General features: G+C 53.3%; 7 protein-coding genes across 7 annotated transcripts; 2 read left to right on the forward strand and 5 right to left on the reverse strand.

Moving 5' to 3' along the window:
- Positions 1–813: 813 nt before the first annotated feature.
- On the reverse strand, positions 814–2,924 carry K460DRAFT_365513 (uncharacterized protein). The gene has a single exon (XM_040933195.1). The coding sequence runs from the start codon at positions 2,461–2,463 to the stop codon at positions 1,120–1,122; it is 1,344 nt and encodes a 447-aa protein (XP_040787130.1). The 5' UTR covers positions 2,464–2,924; the 3' UTR covers positions 814–1,119.
- Positions 2,925–2,986: 62 nt separating this feature from the next.
- K460DRAFT_365514 (uncharacterized protein) lies at positions 2,987–3,559 on the reverse strand. Its single transcript, XM_040933196.1, has one exon. It carries the CDS (start codon positions 3,429–3,431, stop codon positions 3,246–3,248), a length of 186 nt encoding a protein of 61 aa, XP_040787131.1. The 5' UTR covers positions 3,432–3,559; the 3' UTR covers positions 2,987–3,245.
- Positions 3,560–4,687: 1,128 nt separating this feature from the next.
- Positions 4,688–6,064, forward strand: K460DRAFT_376227 (UV excision repair protein Rad23; the record flags this gene model as incomplete). Its single annotated transcript, XM_040934857.1, has 5 exons — positions 4,688–4,753; positions 4,808–4,880; positions 4,951–5,030; positions 5,081–5,404; positions 5,456–6,064. The coding sequence occupies 5 exons, from the start codon at positions 4,688–4,690 to the stop codon at positions 6,062–6,064; spliced, it is 1,152 nt and encodes a 383-aa protein (XP_040787132.1).
- Positions 6,065–7,120: 1,056 nt separating this feature from the next.
- On the reverse strand, positions 7,121–9,430 carry K460DRAFT_376228 (uncharacterized protein; the record flags this gene model as incomplete). The annotated part of the gene is made up of 3 exons (XM_040934858.1): positions 7,121–7,153; positions 7,208–7,401; positions 7,465–9,430. 3 exons carry the CDS (start codon positions 9,428–9,430, stop codon positions 7,121–7,123), a joined length of 2,193 nt encoding a protein of 730 aa, XP_040787133.1.
- Positions 9,431–10,363: 933 nt separating this feature from the next.
- Positions 10,364–12,170, forward strand: K460DRAFT_394427 (CaaX prenyl protein-like proteinase Rce1). The gene is made up of 3 exons (XM_040935993.1): positions 10,364–10,733; positions 10,831–11,208; positions 11,259–12,170. Exons 1-3 carry the CDS (start codon positions 10,464–10,466, stop codon positions 11,790–11,792), a joined length of 1,182 nt encoding a protein of 393 aa, XP_040787134.1. The 5' UTR covers positions 10,364–10,463; the 3' UTR covers positions 11,793–12,170.
- On the reverse strand, positions 11,867–12,742 carry K460DRAFT_335418 (uracil-5--methyltransferase TRM9; the record flags this gene model as incomplete). Its single annotated transcript, XM_040930947.1, has 3 exons — positions 11,867–12,407; positions 12,469–12,593; positions 12,644–12,742. The coding sequence occupies 3 exons, from the start codon at positions 12,740–12,742 to the stop codon at positions 11,867–11,869; spliced, it is 765 nt and encodes a 254-aa protein (XP_040787135.1).
- A 272-nt stretch (positions 12,743–13,014) lies between these two features.
- Positions 13,015–17,565, reverse strand: K460DRAFT_309597 (uncharacterized protein). The gene is made up of 3 exons (XM_040930138.1): positions 17,376–17,565; positions 13,628–17,320; positions 13,015–13,578 (listed from the first exon to the last, which is right to left on the reverse strand). The coding sequence occupies exons 1-3, from the start codon at positions 17,435–17,437 to the stop codon at positions 13,215–13,217; spliced, it is 4,119 nt and encodes a 1,372-aa protein (XP_040787136.1). The 5' UTR covers positions 17,438–17,565; the 3' UTR covers positions 13,015–13,214.
- Between the last annotated feature and the right edge of the window lie 66 nt (positions 17,566–17,631).

A 17,631-nucleotide genomic window follows, 5' to 3' on the forward strand; every position in this document is an offset into this window, starting at 1 on the left:
TTATAACAATGAGGGCGCAACCGCACTTGATAGTGTAACTAAACCCATCTTTAAAGGCTTCTCCTCTGTTGCATTACAATTCACTATGCCGTAGCGCTACTGTTCACAGCGAGGTGCACGATCCCGTAATGGTTTGTAGTCGCTGTGATAGGTCTACTTTTAGATGTCATACGGTATTGCGCGGCATCTGAGGGCCGAATTCACAAAGCTTCAAGGAAAGACTGTATCCGCTCAGTTCCTTTTCCGGTTTCCATGTGTAAAAGCAAAGAGTATATATTAACTAACTAGTACTACCCAACCCCATGCATCCAATCCACGTTCATCCATTCTCAAGTTGACGCAGCCACATCACCACTGATGATGTCTCTGTGTTCCGCCATCTATTTCCTGAAAAACTCTGGCACCCGCGCCTTCCATCCCATGGTCGAACGGCTTCCACGTTGCGACATTGAAATGCTCGTCCTATTGGTCGCAGGCATCATGCACGTCAACAAGTGGGTCTCCAAGTCCTTCCCCTGGCATTGGCGTCTCGCGCCAAGTGAACATCACGATACGGAAAAAAAGCAAACGGAAAATACCGGTTGCGGGATAAGAGCAGTCTTGAGCTGCAATTGATATCATCACACCCCCTTGAGGACTAACTTCGAGTCACGATAACTCCGCGTCACAATGAGGGAAGTGGAGATTCAATCTTGCAATAATGGGCTCATCTTGGAACATTGACCTGAGTCACTTGATACCTACATACACATCCCTCTGATTCGTGAGCATCAAGTTGAACCCAATTTCAGCGCACAACTTCAGTCATATAGAACGTTGAGCAAAAGATAATATTGCTAAGACGAATACCTTTTGAATAATCATTATAACCCGAAGCTACGCTTCGTCCACGAACGCTGAACCAGAACGCTCGAATGCTCGATCAAACCTGGGTAGGCGAGAGCTTGGTGACGAAGGAAAAATCTAATACAAAATAATAGCGACCCTGTTTTAATGACAAGGAAATCGTATCGCATCAAGTGCGCAAGACATTAGGTCCAGACCATTTTATGTAGGCTAATGAGGAACCACCCAACCGTATGCACAGGACGCCTCAAACCCAACAAAAGAAATAATATATCATCGATCAGGGGAGTATTGGAGATTGACTCTTCGCGAGCCGCTCATACTACTTCGCGGGGAAGAATTGAGAACAAAGTCGGGAATGGGAGGGGTCATTTCCCGGCTAGGAGGCGTAGGGCTTCGTGATAGCGACTTCGCGCTCGCCGCCCGGTCGCGAGTGAAACTCCGCGCGGTAACCAGAGGGCCCGGACTCGCCGCGCTACTGCTTGATCTCATTCGACTAAAAGGGCGTGCCGGGCATGCTATAGCCTGGTTCGCCAGCGGGCTAGCGATGATGCTAGTGCCAGGTGTGGCTGCAGGAGGTGGTGTAGGACTTTCCGTCCTGAAAAGAGGGTGGATATGTGCCTCGCTGACTGTGGGACTTGGTGGTCGTGACATATCGGGCATCATTCTGGGTGGACGAGGTAGTTCCTCGTCATCTTCTTCTGGGAGTTCGGAAAGGAAGGGGCCGTCCAGGGCACGGGCAGGCGAGTTTGGGCGACTGCCGGGAATGGGATCCAAGGTCGTGCCTTTGGAGGGTGCTGTTTGCACCAGGGCGTCTCTCGTGTCCCAGCTGTCGAAGCCGTCAGAATGGGAGACATTGTCTACGGAGTGGGAGTCGGAGTGAAGACTGCGAGCATCCCGGTTGAAAGAAGGTCGGCTGATCAAGGTCGTGCGCGACGTGACGGGGCGAACAGCGTGTTGAAGTGATTCTCGGAATGATCGAAGAGATTGCGATGACCGAGAGGAGAAGGTGGGAGAGGGAAGTGCTGCTGCTACTGGCGGTGATGTGACTTGGGTCGAGTTTGCCAGGTATAAGTTCCTTGGGGGAGAACTTCGCGTCTCCGACATGACTGAATCTCTAGGGCCGGAAACAGCAACTTCTAGGACCTTGGGCGCCTTTCGATACCAGAGAGGCGACGAGTACAGTATGATCTGGCTTGTACAGGAAATAGACCACATGACTATTTGGCCAGACACAAGGCCATTCCAATTTGAGATCAGCGCCTTCGGGGAAGCAGCGGTGACTACGCTCCATCTCGACTTGATCAGAATGATCAGAACAAGGGAGACAACTAAGGCTATTACGGATAATAGTATGCTGATGCTCTTCAGGACTATCTTTGCTTGTGCTAAGCGCTCTAGGAATCCACCTCTTTGTACATCTTGAACTGTGTAGAAGGCAATACAGCAGAGTGACACGACGTCAAAAGTACTGGCCGCGGCGGCGACGTGTACAAGGGACACGTGGGTGGCGGAGAAGGAGGCAGCCTCCAGGATGGACAGGACTGTATCGGCAGCTGTGCTTGACCATGCAAGAACGCCAACGAGAGAAACGTAGAATTTGCGAGACTGAAACATGCTGTTGCCAGCAAGAGCAATTGGATCGGTCCAGTGGAGAAGAGAGGAGCGGGGCACTTCAATGCCTTGATGAAGGACCGGCTTGTGAAATATTAGTCGTGGAGGGGTTTCGATGGTTTGGGTGAGGGTGCAGCAAAGGTCGTGTGAGTGGGACTACGAATGAAAAGATGGAATGGTTGACGACGTTGCTGTGGCAGTGGCAAAGCTTAATGCACGCGAGACAGAACGCGTTCGAGGAGGGAAATAAAATGATGGCGGGCTGTATAGCGGCAGCTACTATAGTCAACAACGCGATTGAGGCGACGCGGAGGCCCAATCTGGAAGTGAGCCGTTATGGGATGTGGCTAATGCGGGCGTCTGGGCCGGGTGATTGACGGACGTGGATGGGTGAATTGCCCGACACCCTGGTGATGGGGTTATAAGATAGTGTGAGAAGCGAATGCTTGGTTGGCGAACGGAGGAGAGCGAGCAAAGGGTTGCAAGGTGGTGGGCAGAAAGGAACCATAAAAGAAGCAGAGTATGCGGGGACACGAGATGAGGAGGAGGAGGAGGAGGAGGAGGAGGAGGAGGAGGAGGAACGATGTAAATGATAATAATGATTCGAGAAGAGGGCAGAGGGCTTGATTTGTGCCATTGTTTTGTGGACTGGGTGGCCTGCAAGACGCGTTGGACGACATGTCGCGCGACTGGGGACCCCCAGGCTAGCATCCCGGATGCACGCAAGCATCTACCGCGAAGCCCATGGAGAATCGCCCGTTGCACGACCCCAAGATGCAAGCTTACTAGCGAGTCTGAGGCACCAAGTCGTCCAAAGCTGAAGGCTGTCCCGAGGGCCACCGTGCGGCTTCTGCATGCGAGGTGAAGCAGTAGTAGAGGGAAAAGCATGTGTGGAACAAAAGTGCCCGAAACACCAGAGAAGCAAGCCAATGATGCGACAAGCTGATTGAACAGGCCGCCCGAGCGTGCATGACCATGACCAGTGAGATAGACATCGGAGCCTGGGCAGGCAAGCATCTTCTGGTGGTGCAGCGCGTCAAAGTTTGTCGTGGTGGAGCTGCGCCGACTCTGGGCCCTTCATTTCCCCCCTACGCGTTGTTTTGTATTGCTTCTGGCAAAACAGCACAACACAACAAACAAAGTCGCGGCCAGTCGGGGTTAGCAGGTAGTCTAGCTTCACCAATGGATAGCAAGCGCAGAAAAAAAGCGAGGTACTGAGGTGGGACCGACGATAGTCCATTACCTCGCTCTCCCCACCCACCACCTGCGGTGCGGAGATGACAGCATATCAATAGAGTACTATCAATAGGCGACGGTTGCACCGTCTGCGTGTGCTGAGCTAGCGTTTGGCATGGCACTGAAACACGCCCTCAGCGCAAGCCCGCAGCAGAGAGGCCCATGAGGCGACAGCATCGATAGTGCGGCTGGAGGAGAATGAGAAGACCAGGAACAGGGCTTCGGATCTAAAGTTTGTTGACCGTCGTCGGCACTGTCTAATAACCTTCGAATGAAGCACACGCTAGGCTGCGTCGGAAATGAAGCCACTGCGGCAGGGCTGACCGGGTCTGGGTTGCGTCACTGTCATGGATGCAGCATGGAAGCACGACGGTCCTTGTCATGTGCCTCTATACTACTGTACGGGCACAAACGCACCGTCGTGGGCTGAGCGCCGTCTGATATCTATATTCCTTTTCGTAGAGGGTGATACACCAGGCTGGAGGAGGCCGTAGGTGCGCCAGCCATGGCATTTCAAGTTTGGCAATTGACCTGTTGAAGAATACAAAACCCTATACCATTTTACTCCTGTGTCCTGTACAACTCAATGCTCAGAGGGCCCTCTCGACATGTCAGGAATCTTGCGCCCCATGTGGTGCTATCCCAATGAAGGTACGCCACTCCACCGCGCCACTCCCGCCACTGCTGCCCGCTGCAACGTAACGCCGCTCCGTGAAGCCTTGCCGTGCAGTCACTGTAGACGCTTGACGACGCGGGCAGTGAGTCTGCCTAACGCCGTTTCCATTGCCTTCTACGAGCAAACACTCGACACGCTCCAAACACAGAGCCTGCTGCCTGCTGTATCCCTCCAGCCTGCTCTCACCTTATTCATATAGCTCCTCGCTTGAGAGCTTCATAGCCCCCCCGCCTTGCACCCACCACCCCGCCCAAGTCACCCTCCTCTTCCTCCTCCTCCTCCTCCTCCACGTCCACCACACTTGTAACCGCCAAGATGAAGATCACTTTCAAGGACCTGAAGCAGAACAAGTTCGTCATTGAGGCCGAGCCATCGGAAACAGTACGCCCACACTTCCATCTCCACCCCACGCAGCTGGCTAACCGCCCGCGATAGATTGGCCAACTCAAGTCGAAGATTCAGGCAGACAAGGGCTGGGAAGTGCCCCAGCAGAAGCTGATATACTCTGGTGAGCTCGCTTCTCCGGCTCTATGCGATATGAGACCCTCGCGGCTACAGCTGCTGACGCCATGACATAGGCAAGATCCTCCAAGATGCGAACACGGTCGAGTCGTATAATATCGAAGAGAAGGGCTTCATTGTCTGCATGGTCTCCAAGGTTGGTCAGCCGCTCGCCACTCCCAGCAAGCTCTCTAACAGCTACTACAGCCTAAGCCTTCTGCCGCCTCGTCAAGTAAAGCAGTGCCCTCCACACCTGCCCCAGCGGCAGCCCAGACGCCCGCAGCGCCCGCAGCACCGGCTCCCTCATCGACCAACACCCAGAATGCCCCCGCCACACCTTCTCCCGCTCCGGCACAGCAAGCGTCCGATCCCTCGCGTCAATTCAACGACCCTTCGGCCCTCACTATGGGTGGCGAGCGCGAGGCCGCCGTTGCCGATATGGAGAACATGGGATTTGAGAGGGCAGATATTGACCGGGCAATGCGCGCGGCCTTTTTCAACCCGGACCGTGCTGTCGAGTACCTCCTGAATGTGAGATGAGCAGCCCCTTCCGAATTAAGCCATGTGCTAACAAGCATCTAGGGTATTCCAGAGGGCGCACTCCAAGAGCAGCAACAGGCTGCTCAAGCCCGTGCACCCACCTCTCCCCCACCCGCTACCGGCGGAAACACAGGTGCAACCGCTGCGCCTTCTGGGGGTGACGAGCCGATAAATCTCTTCGAGGCCGCTGCCCAAGCTGGTCAGAATCGCGGAGGGTCTGGTGGTGCTCGCCCGGGTGGGACGGGAGGTGGTGCCGCTGCCACCGGTGCTCTTAATGCCAACAGCCTCGACTTCTTGCGTAACAACCCGCAGTTCCAGCAGCTACGACAGGTCGTACAACAGCAGCCGCAAATGCTTGAACCCATTCTACAGCAAGTCGGAGCAGGCAACCCTCAGTTGGCACAGATGATAGCTTCAAACCCAGAACAGTTCCTGCAGTTACTTGCTGAGGATGCAGACGAGGATGCGCCGCTGCCCCCCGGTGCTCAGGCCATTTCTGTCACCGAGGAGGAGCGAGAGGCTATTGAGCGCCTGTGTCGCCTTGGCTTTGAGCGCGACCTTGTCATCCAGGCCTACTTTGCGTGTGACAAAAACGAGGAGCTAGCCGCCAACTTCCTCTTTGATCAGCCCGAGGATCCAGAGGACCAGTAGTGGCTGTTGAGTTATCTGTGTGACCGTTGTGCGACTTCACCATACCCGACTCCGTCATATGTCCGTCTGATAGCATCGTTACAATGGCACAATGACTACCTCCAAAATTGGACGGCCACCTCTTGAACCCACTCCCGTGGCTCAGTCTGGTGCTTCCAGGCGCTTAGCGCGGAGGCACGATATTACCCTCTCATTGCTTCATGATACCTTCCCGGTTTTAAGGAGCGGGGATTGCTCAGGATTCGGGATGTAGATAACCCGGCTGCGATTCGTCTAGTGGCAAACGCAGGATAGCCCCCAACAATTGAAAAAGCTCCATTTCCATACTCGTATGCTGTGCGTGAGTCGTCGTCGTATAGCTGACTCATTTGCGCTTCACAGTCGAATGAAAGACAGGCGATGAGAAAGGCATTCACTGTATTAGCGTCCCATCATATCGTGACGTAGAGCGCATGGACTACAATTACAAAGGTCATATACTTGTTCAACGCGACATTAACAAGGAGCGTGCACGTTTGTGCCGTTCTTACCCTTGTCCGTCCTTAATCTCCTTTCCTGCCCAAGCTTCAAATACAGACAAAAAAACAAAATGTTCTGTTGGGGGACCCTGGGCTGTACAAAGCAAATGGGTAATCAATAAGCAAAAGAAGAAGAAGAAAAAGAACGCCCGCTAAGATATGCCATGCAAGCAGACAACTGCAAAACGATATGCGACGATTGCGTCTGGAAAAAAAATGTAGGAGGAAAAATGTTTGTGTGGCAGCGACGGCTGGGTACAGATGCGACAAATTTCTCCCCAGGACGTTCGTCCTGGGGAGAGAAATCGGATAGGAGCGTCGTGTCGTGAGACGTAGCCGGAAAAGATACATTAACGTGCGTAAATGGCATGATTATATCGTGAGCTTGTTCATGATCAAAAGAAAACACGACTGAGCGCTTTTCAAGTTATGTGGAGAGATGATGGCAGAGGAGATTGTGAGAGAGATCGGAGTTTTTTGGTAATTGATGGTTGTACGATAGTGCTGTGTAGTACGTGGTGAGCTGAGGCGGTCAGCATCACATCCTCGATGCAAGGATTGATAATGCAATCTGGATGACATTAGCATTATAATCACCAGCAAAGCACTCGGACGAAAAACTCACAATTAAACCGATGAGGAGGGTACCGATGCCAGACATGATACGATTTAAATTGCGCCACCAAGTCGCCTTTTGGAAAGCCTTGTCGTCAGTCGGCCCAAATTGCTGGGCGAACTGCTGTTCTATATCGGCTTGGCTGGGGGTGCTTGCAAGGTTCGGATCGAGAGGTAAGGGTAGGAAGGATGCAATAATCCATGCTAATGACCCAATTAGTACATTTATTCATGCGCAAGGTATCCGAGTCGGGACCAAGCACTTACCGAGAGGAAAGATGAAGCCTAGGCAGAAAAGCAGGATTTGTCTATTTTGGCGACCGAAGAGCGTTCTGTTCAGATCGGAATCCAGGGACGGCGCTTTCCATGCGCTGTAGCGTGTTTGCCCTCTCCGGTCTGTTCGAAGGTGTGGAGTTGAGTAACCACTCAAGGGATGCATATTAGGTCCGAGTACGTAGACGTCACCGTCAATGTGTTGTATTTCGTCGGATAAGGATAGCGTGTCTGGTTGTGAAACTCGGTTTCGTGGGCGATTGCGCGGCCGATAGATACTCAGTGGAAAGTTGGCCTCCGAAGGCGTGTTGGAACGTCCACTATGCGACGTGCCCAATCGTATACTGCCAGTGGACTCTGACTCTGGAGCACCCCCCGATATTCGTTCGCCTCGTTGGTAGTATACTCTTGCCCATGCTGGAATGGCATTGTGGATGAAAGTGGAGATATCAGAATGAGCAGAACCAGGCCGTGAGTCGGTCGCTGATCCTGCATCGCTGTTTTGTCTCCTCAGGTAGCCTGAGTTCTTCATCCGTAGCGGGACAGAGGTGGGTAACGGAGAGATTGTGTCCAGATGCTCGCTATGGTAGTCCAACTCTTCGGTCGATGAGGATCTTGAGACGGGGGAGAACAAAGGCCGGGGTACTGCTGAAAACTCCGTTTGTCCTTCTGAAGAGACATTGTCCGAGGATGACTGTGCGCTCCCGACTGTCTGTCCTCTCCTCCGTGGCACATGGGTTCGCCCGTTCCCCGTATAGCTATCTTGCGACTGCGATCTTGCGCCAAATGATCGTGAGCCTCGGGGAAGCGATCGCGAGTCGCGCTCGGACATGGACGGGATTGTGGATAGTTGGGAGCTCCATTGGTGGACGAGCGAGCGGTCTTGCATTCGGGATGCAATATTAGGTGCGTTCTGGGATTCAGCGCGCAAGCCGCTGGCGGACGGTGCGCGTACAATAGGATAACTGATTCGGATTCCGCTCGCGAGAGTGGCTGTGCGTGCTTCATGAAGAGTAGGCGAAGGAGGCTGGGTAAATGTTGGTTCGATGCTGGTGTAGGATATATCAGAATATGCAAAAGATTCTGTAGATGGCTGTGGATTTAGTACAGGGTGTTGATAATCAGAGTCACCAGCGAACGCAACCCGCCGTTTTTCGGATTCGGAAGACAGGGTGTGCTTGTGCCCTCTCGGTAATGGGCGGCTGACACTGACACTTGACGGGTTTCCGGCATTACTAATTGAAGGGGGTGAAGTTGCAGGAACGGTCGGTGCAAATGATGCAGCAGAGGCCTTGGGCGTTAATGCGCGCGTACGACTTTCCAACGATTCCCCACCAGAAGAGGAAGGGGGAACAGCCCGGATCGTCGGTCTCTGAGAAGGGAAGTGAAAGATGGGTGCCTCTTCCTGGAGTACCTCCAGTCCCTTGTCGAATTCGGTTAACTCGGGTGGGGGAGATGAGGCGGGCGTGGTTCCTTGAGAAAATCTCGTGGAGGATGGCGAGAAGGACGATGCTACGAGGGTATCGGCATCTGAGGTGCTAGTCGAGACCGAGTGGTGTCTGGAACTGAAGGGTTTCTTTCGCTGTAAGGCTGGCTGTGGCACCACGGACCTGGAGGCCTCGAACTTTGCGATGGTACTGGCGACCTGGCTTCCACTTGAAACGCGAGACCCCGGCCTCTCAAACCCGTAACCCGGCGCATGACGAGGCGGAGGCAGTATTTGCGAGGGCTCACTGGGTGTTGGGAATTTGCTATAGATCTTGTCGTCGGAATCCTCGACTATGCGGATCGTGGAGCCGGCGTACTGATTGGTCTGCGAATTGGAACGTTCATGCAGCGGCCGTCGGATAGGAGAGGCGTTTCTCGAGGTGGACGACGGTGGTGAGAGCTTTGGAGCTTGCGCAAGCAGCGACGGTGCCGAGGTTTGCGATGTGGTGTGTGGTGTGGAGCCTGGATACATGCTGGTAGGCAGTGGGACGTTGTACCGTGTGACCGGGGTGTGAGGGTTTGAACGGGTGCGGAAAAGCTGAAACCGAGGATTATGTATAGAGACATGTAAATAATTGAAATGAAGAGAGAAAAAGAAGGCGTATGAACAACGTTGGTCAAAAGAGTGACGAGAAGATGCTATGCAAACATGCCAAAAAGAGTGACTGGACAGGGCCCGAAGGCATCAAAAGGTTTGAGGTTTGGAAGGAAAGAGGACGGGGAGTGGAGGGAGGAGGGCGTGCGTGCGAGCAGTACGGGCCCCAAATGGGGTTTGACGGGCGCAGCTGCAAGACGCAGGTGCAAGCAGGTGGCAGGTTTGCGCTGCTGCAGGTGCGCTCCAATGGGTAGCTCCGTGGTGGGCTGCCGTCATGCACGAGCTGCGACCACGGCCTTTTATTTTTATTTTTGTGCAGAGATATGCGTAGATTATTATTCGGTATTCTTCAGGCGCTCTCTGTCGCTTGATTGATTGCTTGCTTGCTTGCTTGGACTCTGCGCTGGCAATGCGCTGATACGAGCCGCAGCAGGACCGCACCCCTGGGCTTTGGAGAGAACGATGGTTCAACCCCTTATCATTTATCGGTTCGCGACGCGTTGTGGACTATGGCGCGAAATGAAGCAATGAGTTTAGGAGCCGCCAGCGCGCCAGTGACGTGAGACCACGGGCCGTTGGACAGACCTCACTGGGTGCACTGGGTGTGCAGGCTGGCCAGTGGGCCGATGCGGTGAGGATGCTGCAGGGATGCGCGCGACGGGAGCCAGAGCTGGGGGGTGAATGGCGTCGAGCGAGTCGGATAGGACCGTGTGCACGTGATGTGATAGATGATAGCGGGCACGTGACGGGCGGTCTTTGGCGTTGTCGAGTGGGGATAGACGGTCGGGAGTGTGCTCGAGCAACAATGAGCGGGGAAGAGGTATAAAACAAGACCCATGCTTCAGTCCCGCCCGCCATAGCAGCCTGCCCTTCTCGACGTGTGCTACTGCACAGTTGCTACGTGCAAAAAATGTCCCCGCCTATGAAAGGCTGGCGAGATAGTTTCAGTGCTCTAGGGGACCTGTACCAAAGACATGTCAAAGGCAGTGAGTCGCCATCCGTTGGCCTGTGTGCTTCCCTTTCAGTCGTGACCGTCCTTACCGCCCGCACGACCCACACTGAACTGCTTCTGCTGCCTGCTACGACTTCAGAAATCTGTCGAGCGGTGGCCATGAAGACTAACGCTTGGCCAGTTCCCAAAGCGCCGGCCATCTCTCCCAGTGCCGCGGCCCTGTTGTCGGTATGTTTCAAGCCCACCACTGCTATTGTTGTCAGCCAATCACATAGAATGCCTCGAGAAATATTCCACGTTTGAAACTGACGACTCGTTCTTGTAGGCTGCCTATGTCTTCATCTACGTAATCCCCTTCTACCTGTCACCAGCGACACGGCCCTCACCTACTCTCACACGCGATGCACCCTCGTCGATACGCGCCCGAACGCGGGCCGTCACCTTCTCCACCATAGTCTGCTCTGCCATCACCGTACTGGTACTCTACCAACACGATGTATCGGCAACAGACATCTTGAGGCTGCTGGGCTTGTGGCCCGCATCGCCCTTCGATACCGCGAGATCTATGCTGCTCGTAGCCATCCTCTTCGCAGGCCCAATATTTGAGCAAGGTGTCGTAGATGGTGACTTGAAAGACTGGATACGGCTAAGAGGACTCCACGAGACTCTGAGCAGCTGGATTGGATACAGGAATCTTGTAGTGGTGAGTGGTCTGCTCGAGTGCAGTTGCGCCCTACTAACAATCCCAACAAGGGCCCCGTCAGTGAAGAGCTCGTCTGGCGGTCTTTCATCGTGCCACTGCATGTCTTGGCCCACTTCTCCGAAAAGCAAATCGTCTTTCTCACCCCACTCTACTTCGGCATTGCCCACCTCCACCATCTCTACGAGTTCCGTATAACACACCCAGAGGTTCCGCTCTTCGTGGCGGTCCTTCGGTCGCTCTTCCAGTTCACGTACACATCATTATTCGGATTCTTTGCCGCATTCGTATATATTCGCACGGGTAATGTCTATACATGCATGTTAGCTCATACATTCTGCAATTGGATGGGTCTTCCCCGCTTCTACGGCCGTGTCGGAGTCGAAGCAGGCATACCCATTGGCCCTCCAGATGTTGATAAGAAAGATGATGAGCAGAGAAATGTGCCGTCGTCCCAGGGAACGCGTGTTGTGTGGACCGCTGCGTACTATGTCATACTTGTAGCAGGTGCTGTGGGTTTCTACTACCAGTTGTTCCCATTGACGGAGAGCAGCTACGCCTTGCCCGTCGTCTTAACAGCGGCATAAACTTAGTGTATTGTTAGAGACGGACGTAGATGTCCGCAATGAACGTTACATATCCTCATCTCTAAAACAGTAGATTACTTTAGACTTGCAATCGCCCACCAATTATCTTTTTCGTACCCAGATTCCACTACCGCGCCACCCGCTTGCTCAATATCACTTTCCAACTCACCCTTCTTATACAAGTGATAGTACCTCAAGAAAGTCTGATCACCATCAGGTTTCTGCTCACCCTCTGCCGCCACCACCTCGTTCGAAGCACCATCCCTCTTTCTCTGCTTGGGCTCCTTCACTTTCTTCTGCTTCAAGACCCACGGAACCATGACATCCTGTTCATGACCCTCATCCCACCCTCTCCGGCTATCCTTTTGCTCCAACGCCCAGACATAAATAAATGCCTTGCCTCCATCCAGCGAGGCCGACCTCGATGCAGGCCTGAGAAGATCTAGAATGCATTTGACTGCTTCTACACGCCGGGAGGGCGTGGACAGGTGGTGGATGACTGCTATGGAGATGGCGAAGTCAAAGACTCCAGATGGATGTGGTAGCGAGAGGTTGTCTGCCACGACTGTTGAGTGCGGTTCATGTTCTCTTGCAATCTTGACTAGATTCGTTGATCTGATCCATTCTGTCAGTATATAGGTCCCGCATGTTTTTTTTTTGGGACTGGCGGTTGTACCGATCGGAGCCCACGATGAACACCCTTTTGTTGACGGCTAGGTACTTTCCATTCCCACACCCTACATCTGCACCCACGGTACCATCACGTTGCTCTTTTAGGAAGCGTTCGACTATCGGCCAGGGCTAGCATGGGTTAGTCATACGGTATGGGTCGTATAAGGATGGACGCACACCTTGTATCGCGTCGAGGAGAAGTGGGATGCGATTTCTTCGTAGACCGAGTGCACATGCTCGGCTTCATAGTCTGCGCCTTGAGCTTCGGATTCTGCCATTTTGTGGGTAATGGTATGTGTGGAAGATGTGAGTACAAACTGTAGGAGATTTCTGTGGCCAATGAGGGGTGCGATGCGTGCCAAGGCGTAATTCGTCTTCCTTCCTAGGGCATTTCCATCCACCACAAGTAGGGATCAACTAATGTTGTCTAGCTAGCGAATTTAATCCTAGAAAACTCGGATGACCAGGAAGAATGAATGGCGGTCACTACAGCTAGCAATGAGCCCTGCTGAGCTAGTCTTCACGACGTCACGCTGTTGCTACGCACTTTGCCCCTAGTTCAGAGTTGCTGGTATGTGATACGCTATCTACTTAAATCATTGCGTGTAATTGTGCCATGCTACGCTTGAATCAAACTGCGCTGTCAAACAACTTCGGTTGAAAACAATCTCCACACCAACTCCCACCTCAAGGATGCCATGATATGTTCGCTGCGCGAGATACACCAATCACTTCGAATTCAATTGCCTCTTAAAACAGCCCCTTTCTAACCTCCTTGATACTCTTCAAGCTCCTTTCACAATCCCCGCAATATCCCTTGACCCAAGCCTCCACTTGTTTCTCTTTTCCTTTGCCGCCAGCCTCCTCTAGCAGAGTGCCTACTTTACTACATTTTTGTGTTTCGTCAAGTAGCCAGTTCTCGTACTCGGCTTCAACTACTTCTTTCTCGATGCGATTCACGACTCGCAAGGCGACGAGCAAATCATGACGATGTGAGCCTAGATTTTGCCGAGTGCGATCAAGACGCCGTGTGCTTTGCGTGGACGGACTGAAGAACGAGTGCGAAGATGACGTCGAGGAAGGGTTTTGGAGGAGGTGTGTGAATGTTTGGTGGCTGCGAAACATTAGCAGGCGCAACAAAGGAGCACGGTGGAGATACGTACCATTTGTTGTCAGTATGGGTCGAAAGCGGTACAGACAGTACCATGCTTGTGTCATTCGGATGAAGGAATGACTCTTCTATATCGCGGAGATAGATTGAGCGTGTCATCGTGGTCGATGGGCCAACGCCTAGCTGGAACATGAACTTGGCAGCATTTCGTTCGTTCCACCATGCCCAGCTATCTTTCGAGGTGTGCAGGAAGTTCGCTCCGCCACTGACTAGTAGAAGAGTAAATAGTACCGTATGCGCTGAGACAACCTTGGCAAGTCCGGCAAAGACAGCCAGTATCCAACTCATAATAGTAGAGAGTATACTAATAATAATGTTCCCGATGAATTGCGCGATGAATGACCCAGTTGTTTGTGGGCGCAACTTGAACTTCCGTGGCCGGTTTGGTGGTGGGATATCATGTGCGGCAAGCTGTGTGGTTTGAGTTTGAATACCAATCTGCCCGAAAATGCTGGTGACCTTGCCCGTGCTCTTGTTGTGCCCAAGCCGTGCGACTTGATCATTGACAACATCAACAAGGTCTTGAGCCTCGAGCTCCATGTCTTGCAGCCCTTGTCGCTCAATGAGTTTCTTCGCAAACCGCGGGTTACGTTTCCAATCGACTTTGATATGGATAGCTAGCTTACACCGTGCTTTTGAAACGTGTGTGATGACGGTCTTGCTGAGAAGCACGAATCGCTCGTGACCAGGCAAGTACCAGGGTGTCTTCCTATCAGAAACAACATAGCAGAGGTGATCGTTGAGCACTTCGATGACTTGATAATCGTTGATAATTACGCCTCCGTTCTTACCGGGCTGTGCGACTTCGTACTCAAAATCGCGGCGCTGATGGCTCTTATCGGTCGATACCCATGGTCCCTGAACCACACGTGATGCCCATCGCTCACGATATAGCAGCTGAAACACTGCGCTCTTGTCGCCAAAGAGAATATGGAAGAGTCCTTTGGCGCTGATATCATATTCCTTCTCTACTGCGACTTGTGTCATCCCCGTTGGGGCGAACACAACAGGTTGTGGAGGCAACTTGAATTTGGTAGCCTGTTTGTTGACGCTGTTACCCGTTGGTCCAAACAGATTACCATCAATCCGGAGACTAGTCTTGATGTTCTTTCCGCCGTAGCCTGGATCGATTGGCGTATCCGGAGAAACTTCTTCCCAGCCCTCTTCACCCGATGGTTGGCCGTCGTCCGCCTCAAACCTGATCAGTCTTTTTATTGTTTCCTCGAGGTCGTGCTCGTTTGTTGCAGAATTTTGGACAAGGAAATTCAGGCGCCGCAGAAGCAGCTTCAGTGGCTCGAGGAAAGTTTTGACAGTAAGCCTAGTCGCGCCATCTTCTCTTGATCCAGCCTTGAAGTGGAGGAAGAGAAAGTCACAGTCCTTTCCAGGAGCCGCTGTTACCTCGTCAATGGATGCCATGCTGAGCCCAGTGACGAGCACAAGGCCGAGATGATTGCTGTAAAAGTAGACATCCTTTGCGGTAACATAAACACGACCAGGGAATTCTTGTTGCTCCGTCGGGTTCCATACAGCGCGAAATACTAGTACAAGTTTCTCCGACCGTGGAACTGTGGGAAACAGTATTCGGAATTGCGCATCCTGCATCCGAAGAGCAAGGGGATAGTAATTAGGGAAGTCGTCCCCGGTGGTCGAACTTTTACTAGGCGATGGTGTCGGACCACCCGTGCTCAATGACTTGCGGTGGCCGGGAGTAGCTAAGGCGACGACCCCAGCAGGTGATGCGCTTGTCCCAGCCTTATCATCGAATGGGTCAAGGTCTGGTGAGTGGCCCACTGGGCTTGGTGGGCCAGACAGGCTACGGTCGCGACTTTGCACTTCGTCGTCGCGAGCCGGACGATTGACATAGCCCCAGTTCACAGATCCCCAAAGATTGGCCATGAGTCCACCAGGCATGTCACCCGAACGACCGATACCGAGACCTCGCTCTCCACTCACAGCGACGGCAGCCTTGCTGAGATTCGTTGGCGCAGGTGGATTCGCAAGTGTGGAAGGAGCCAGGCTGGTATAAGGGAGCGTCTGTCCCATCACCAGACGCGTGTCAGGAAGTCCAGGCGCGGGAGCCGATATCTGTCCGACCTGCACAATGTTATGGCTGGCCGAAGCAAGACTTGCCGAAATAAGACTGGCAATACCACCGGCAGCGGAAGAGGGGTTGTTTCCACTTAGCTGAGGTCCAGCTGTAGATCTGCGTGACAAGTCAAGCTTCTCCATGATTCTGGTCGTGTGGTCACGTCGACTGCTCTCGCCCTCAAGTGCAGTGTTTCGTCGGACAACATCAACGCTACCTCGCACAGCCAAACCGTCAGCCCCTGGGACAGCGAGTGTTTCGGCGCGGTCACTGTTGCCAAGGTCATCGCTAGATTGGATGGCATGGCCTTCAGAGGTTTTTGCAGCGAACTCCGGGGCGACAGGGGGGCTGATGGAGAAGGCGGCATCCACAGAGCCATGGGATCCAGTTATGTCCCTGGAGGTATCTTCCAAGGCTTTGCGCTTCGCCACCTCGAATGAAGAGATCCATTCTGTAATGTCGTTTTGCGTTTCAGCCTGCAGAAGGACTGTGGTGTCTTTGGTCTTCACCTCGAAACAAAAGCGCCGCTCCTCCTGAAATGCAGCTCGTATACCGCACAACAGCACACCGATCTTCTCGGACTCTTCTACTGCGCCAGATCGCGTGCCCTGAGTAAGCCATCCAAAAATGCCGTTCTTGACGAAGAACCATCTCCTGACCCAGTACGTCCTGGCGGGCTTGCCCGTGATTGTACGCTGGAAGAGCCAGCCCTGCTTTTCAGCTTTCTCGCTTGCCATGTTTGGCTTTGCTGGGGACTGGATGTTGGCTGATGATGGCTGTGTGCCGAGATAGGGAACAGTTGAAGCTGCGTATGTATCCAAGTCGCGCGACGGTCGTGCACTCACTTCAGCAGCGCTCTCGACCTGTTGGCGCGCAAGCATCAGCTCTCGCTTGAAGACGCGCTCACCATTCTCCATCTCCTTGCTCCAGCCACGCACGCGGTCAACATCAGAAGTCCACTTAGCAAGGACGTTGGCCGATATATCTCGTGCTTGCTTCATATCGCGCCACTGCTCGTTGACGACCTTGACTAGGACCTTGTCCAGAGTCAACCGCACTTGCGGCGCCATGACACAGAAGTTCATGCTCGCCGTGAGGTAGGCTCGACGCGCCTCATGCAGCTGGAAAGCGTCTTCTCTCAGCGACGATGCTTCCTTGGTCTTGACTTGGCCCGCGTATCGCGCAATAGCCAAGTCGAAGATGCGCTGCGTGCTCTCGAGGTTTCTGCGCGCCTCCTTCAAAATGCGCAAATCATTGTTCACAAATGCTCTTAAAGGGTCGCACACGGTTGCCTCTGCCCGCTTCATGCTCCGTATCGTGCTGTTCCAAAACTCGCGTGCGCCCTCGCCAAATCGCTTCAGCGCCAGGACTGTGTAATCATGGTCGACGACGGCCTCGGACAGCTGCAATGGCGGATGTGCGGCTTGTATGTAAGCGTCTACGAGTGTCTGGACGTTGCTCAGTTCGGCGGTAAGCTTCGACGTAGCTAGGACGAACGAGTTGAGCCATCGTTCTATGAGCTCGATCTGGTCTCCGAAGTGGACGGCGGTTGCACGGAACGTGGGCGAGTCCAGAGCTGCCTCTTTGATCACAACGGGTCTGCGTGCATGTGTGAATATCCATCACAAAGTGTCCAGTGCTCTTGTCCACATACATCAGCGCCAGTGGCTGCTCTACCGGCTCGAGTACGAGCTGCGGCACCTTCTCTTCGGCCATAGAGTCGTTTTATCTATGGGGTATTTGCGCTAGGGAGAGGATAGACACCCAAAAAGGCCAAAGAAATTAGACATTGGAGCTACTGTGCATTATGGCGAAGGTGAGCATGGCGCGTCACTTAGTCTTGGTGTTGGGGTGCGGCGGTCGTCACTGCCCAAGCCGACGTCAGGGTCCACTAGCGCCTTCCCTGTCGA

The sequence above is a fragment of the Cucurbitaria berberidis genome, assembly GCF_010015615.1.
Source record: "Cucurbitaria berberidis CBS 394.84 unplaced genomic scaffold K460scaffold_3, whole genome shotgun sequence".
Lineage (NCBI taxonomy): Eukaryota > Fungi > Ascomycota > Dothideomycetes > Pleosporales > Cucurbitariaceae > Cucurbitaria > Cucurbitaria berberidis.

What these genes read in the sequence shown, in the direction of transcription:
- K460DRAFT_394427 (XM_040935993.1), top strand. Translation starts at nt 10,464, where the DNA reads ATGTCCCCGCCTATGAAAGGCTGGCGAGATAGTTTCAGTGCTCTAGGG. An exon ending in GTGCCGCGGCCCTGTTGTCG is followed by an intron (nt 10,734 to 10,830) that starts GTATGTTTCAAG and finishes TCGTTCTTGTAG; the next exon opens with GCTGCCTATGTCTTCATCTA. An exon ending in GATACAGGAATCTTGTAGTG is followed by an intron (nt 11,209 to 11,258) that starts GTGAGTGGTCTG and finishes AATCCCAACAAG; the next exon opens with GGCCCCGTCAGTGAAGAGCT.
- K460DRAFT_365514 (XM_040933196.1), bottom strand. Translation starts at nt 3,431, where the DNA reads ATGCACGCTCGGGCGGCCTGTTCAATCAGCTTGTCGCATCATTGGCTT.
- K460DRAFT_365513 (XM_040933195.1), bottom strand. Translation starts at nt 2,463, where the DNA reads ATGTTTCAGTCTCGCAAATTCTACGTTTCTCTCGTTGGCGTTCTTGCA.
- K460DRAFT_309597 (XM_040930138.1), bottom strand. Translation starts at nt 17,437, where the DNA reads ATGGCCGAAGAGAAGGTGCCGCAGCTCGTACTCGAGCCGGTAGAGCAG. An exon ending in GAGCAGCCACTGGCGCTGAT is followed by an intron (nt 17,321 to 17,375) that starts GTATGTGGACAA and finishes ACATGCACGCAG; the next exon opens with ACCCGTTGTGATCAAAGAGG. An exon ending in ACCCATACTGACAACAAATG is followed by an intron (nt 13,579 to 13,627) that starts GTACGTATCTCC and finishes AATGTTTCGCAG; the next exon opens with CCACCAAACATTCACACACC.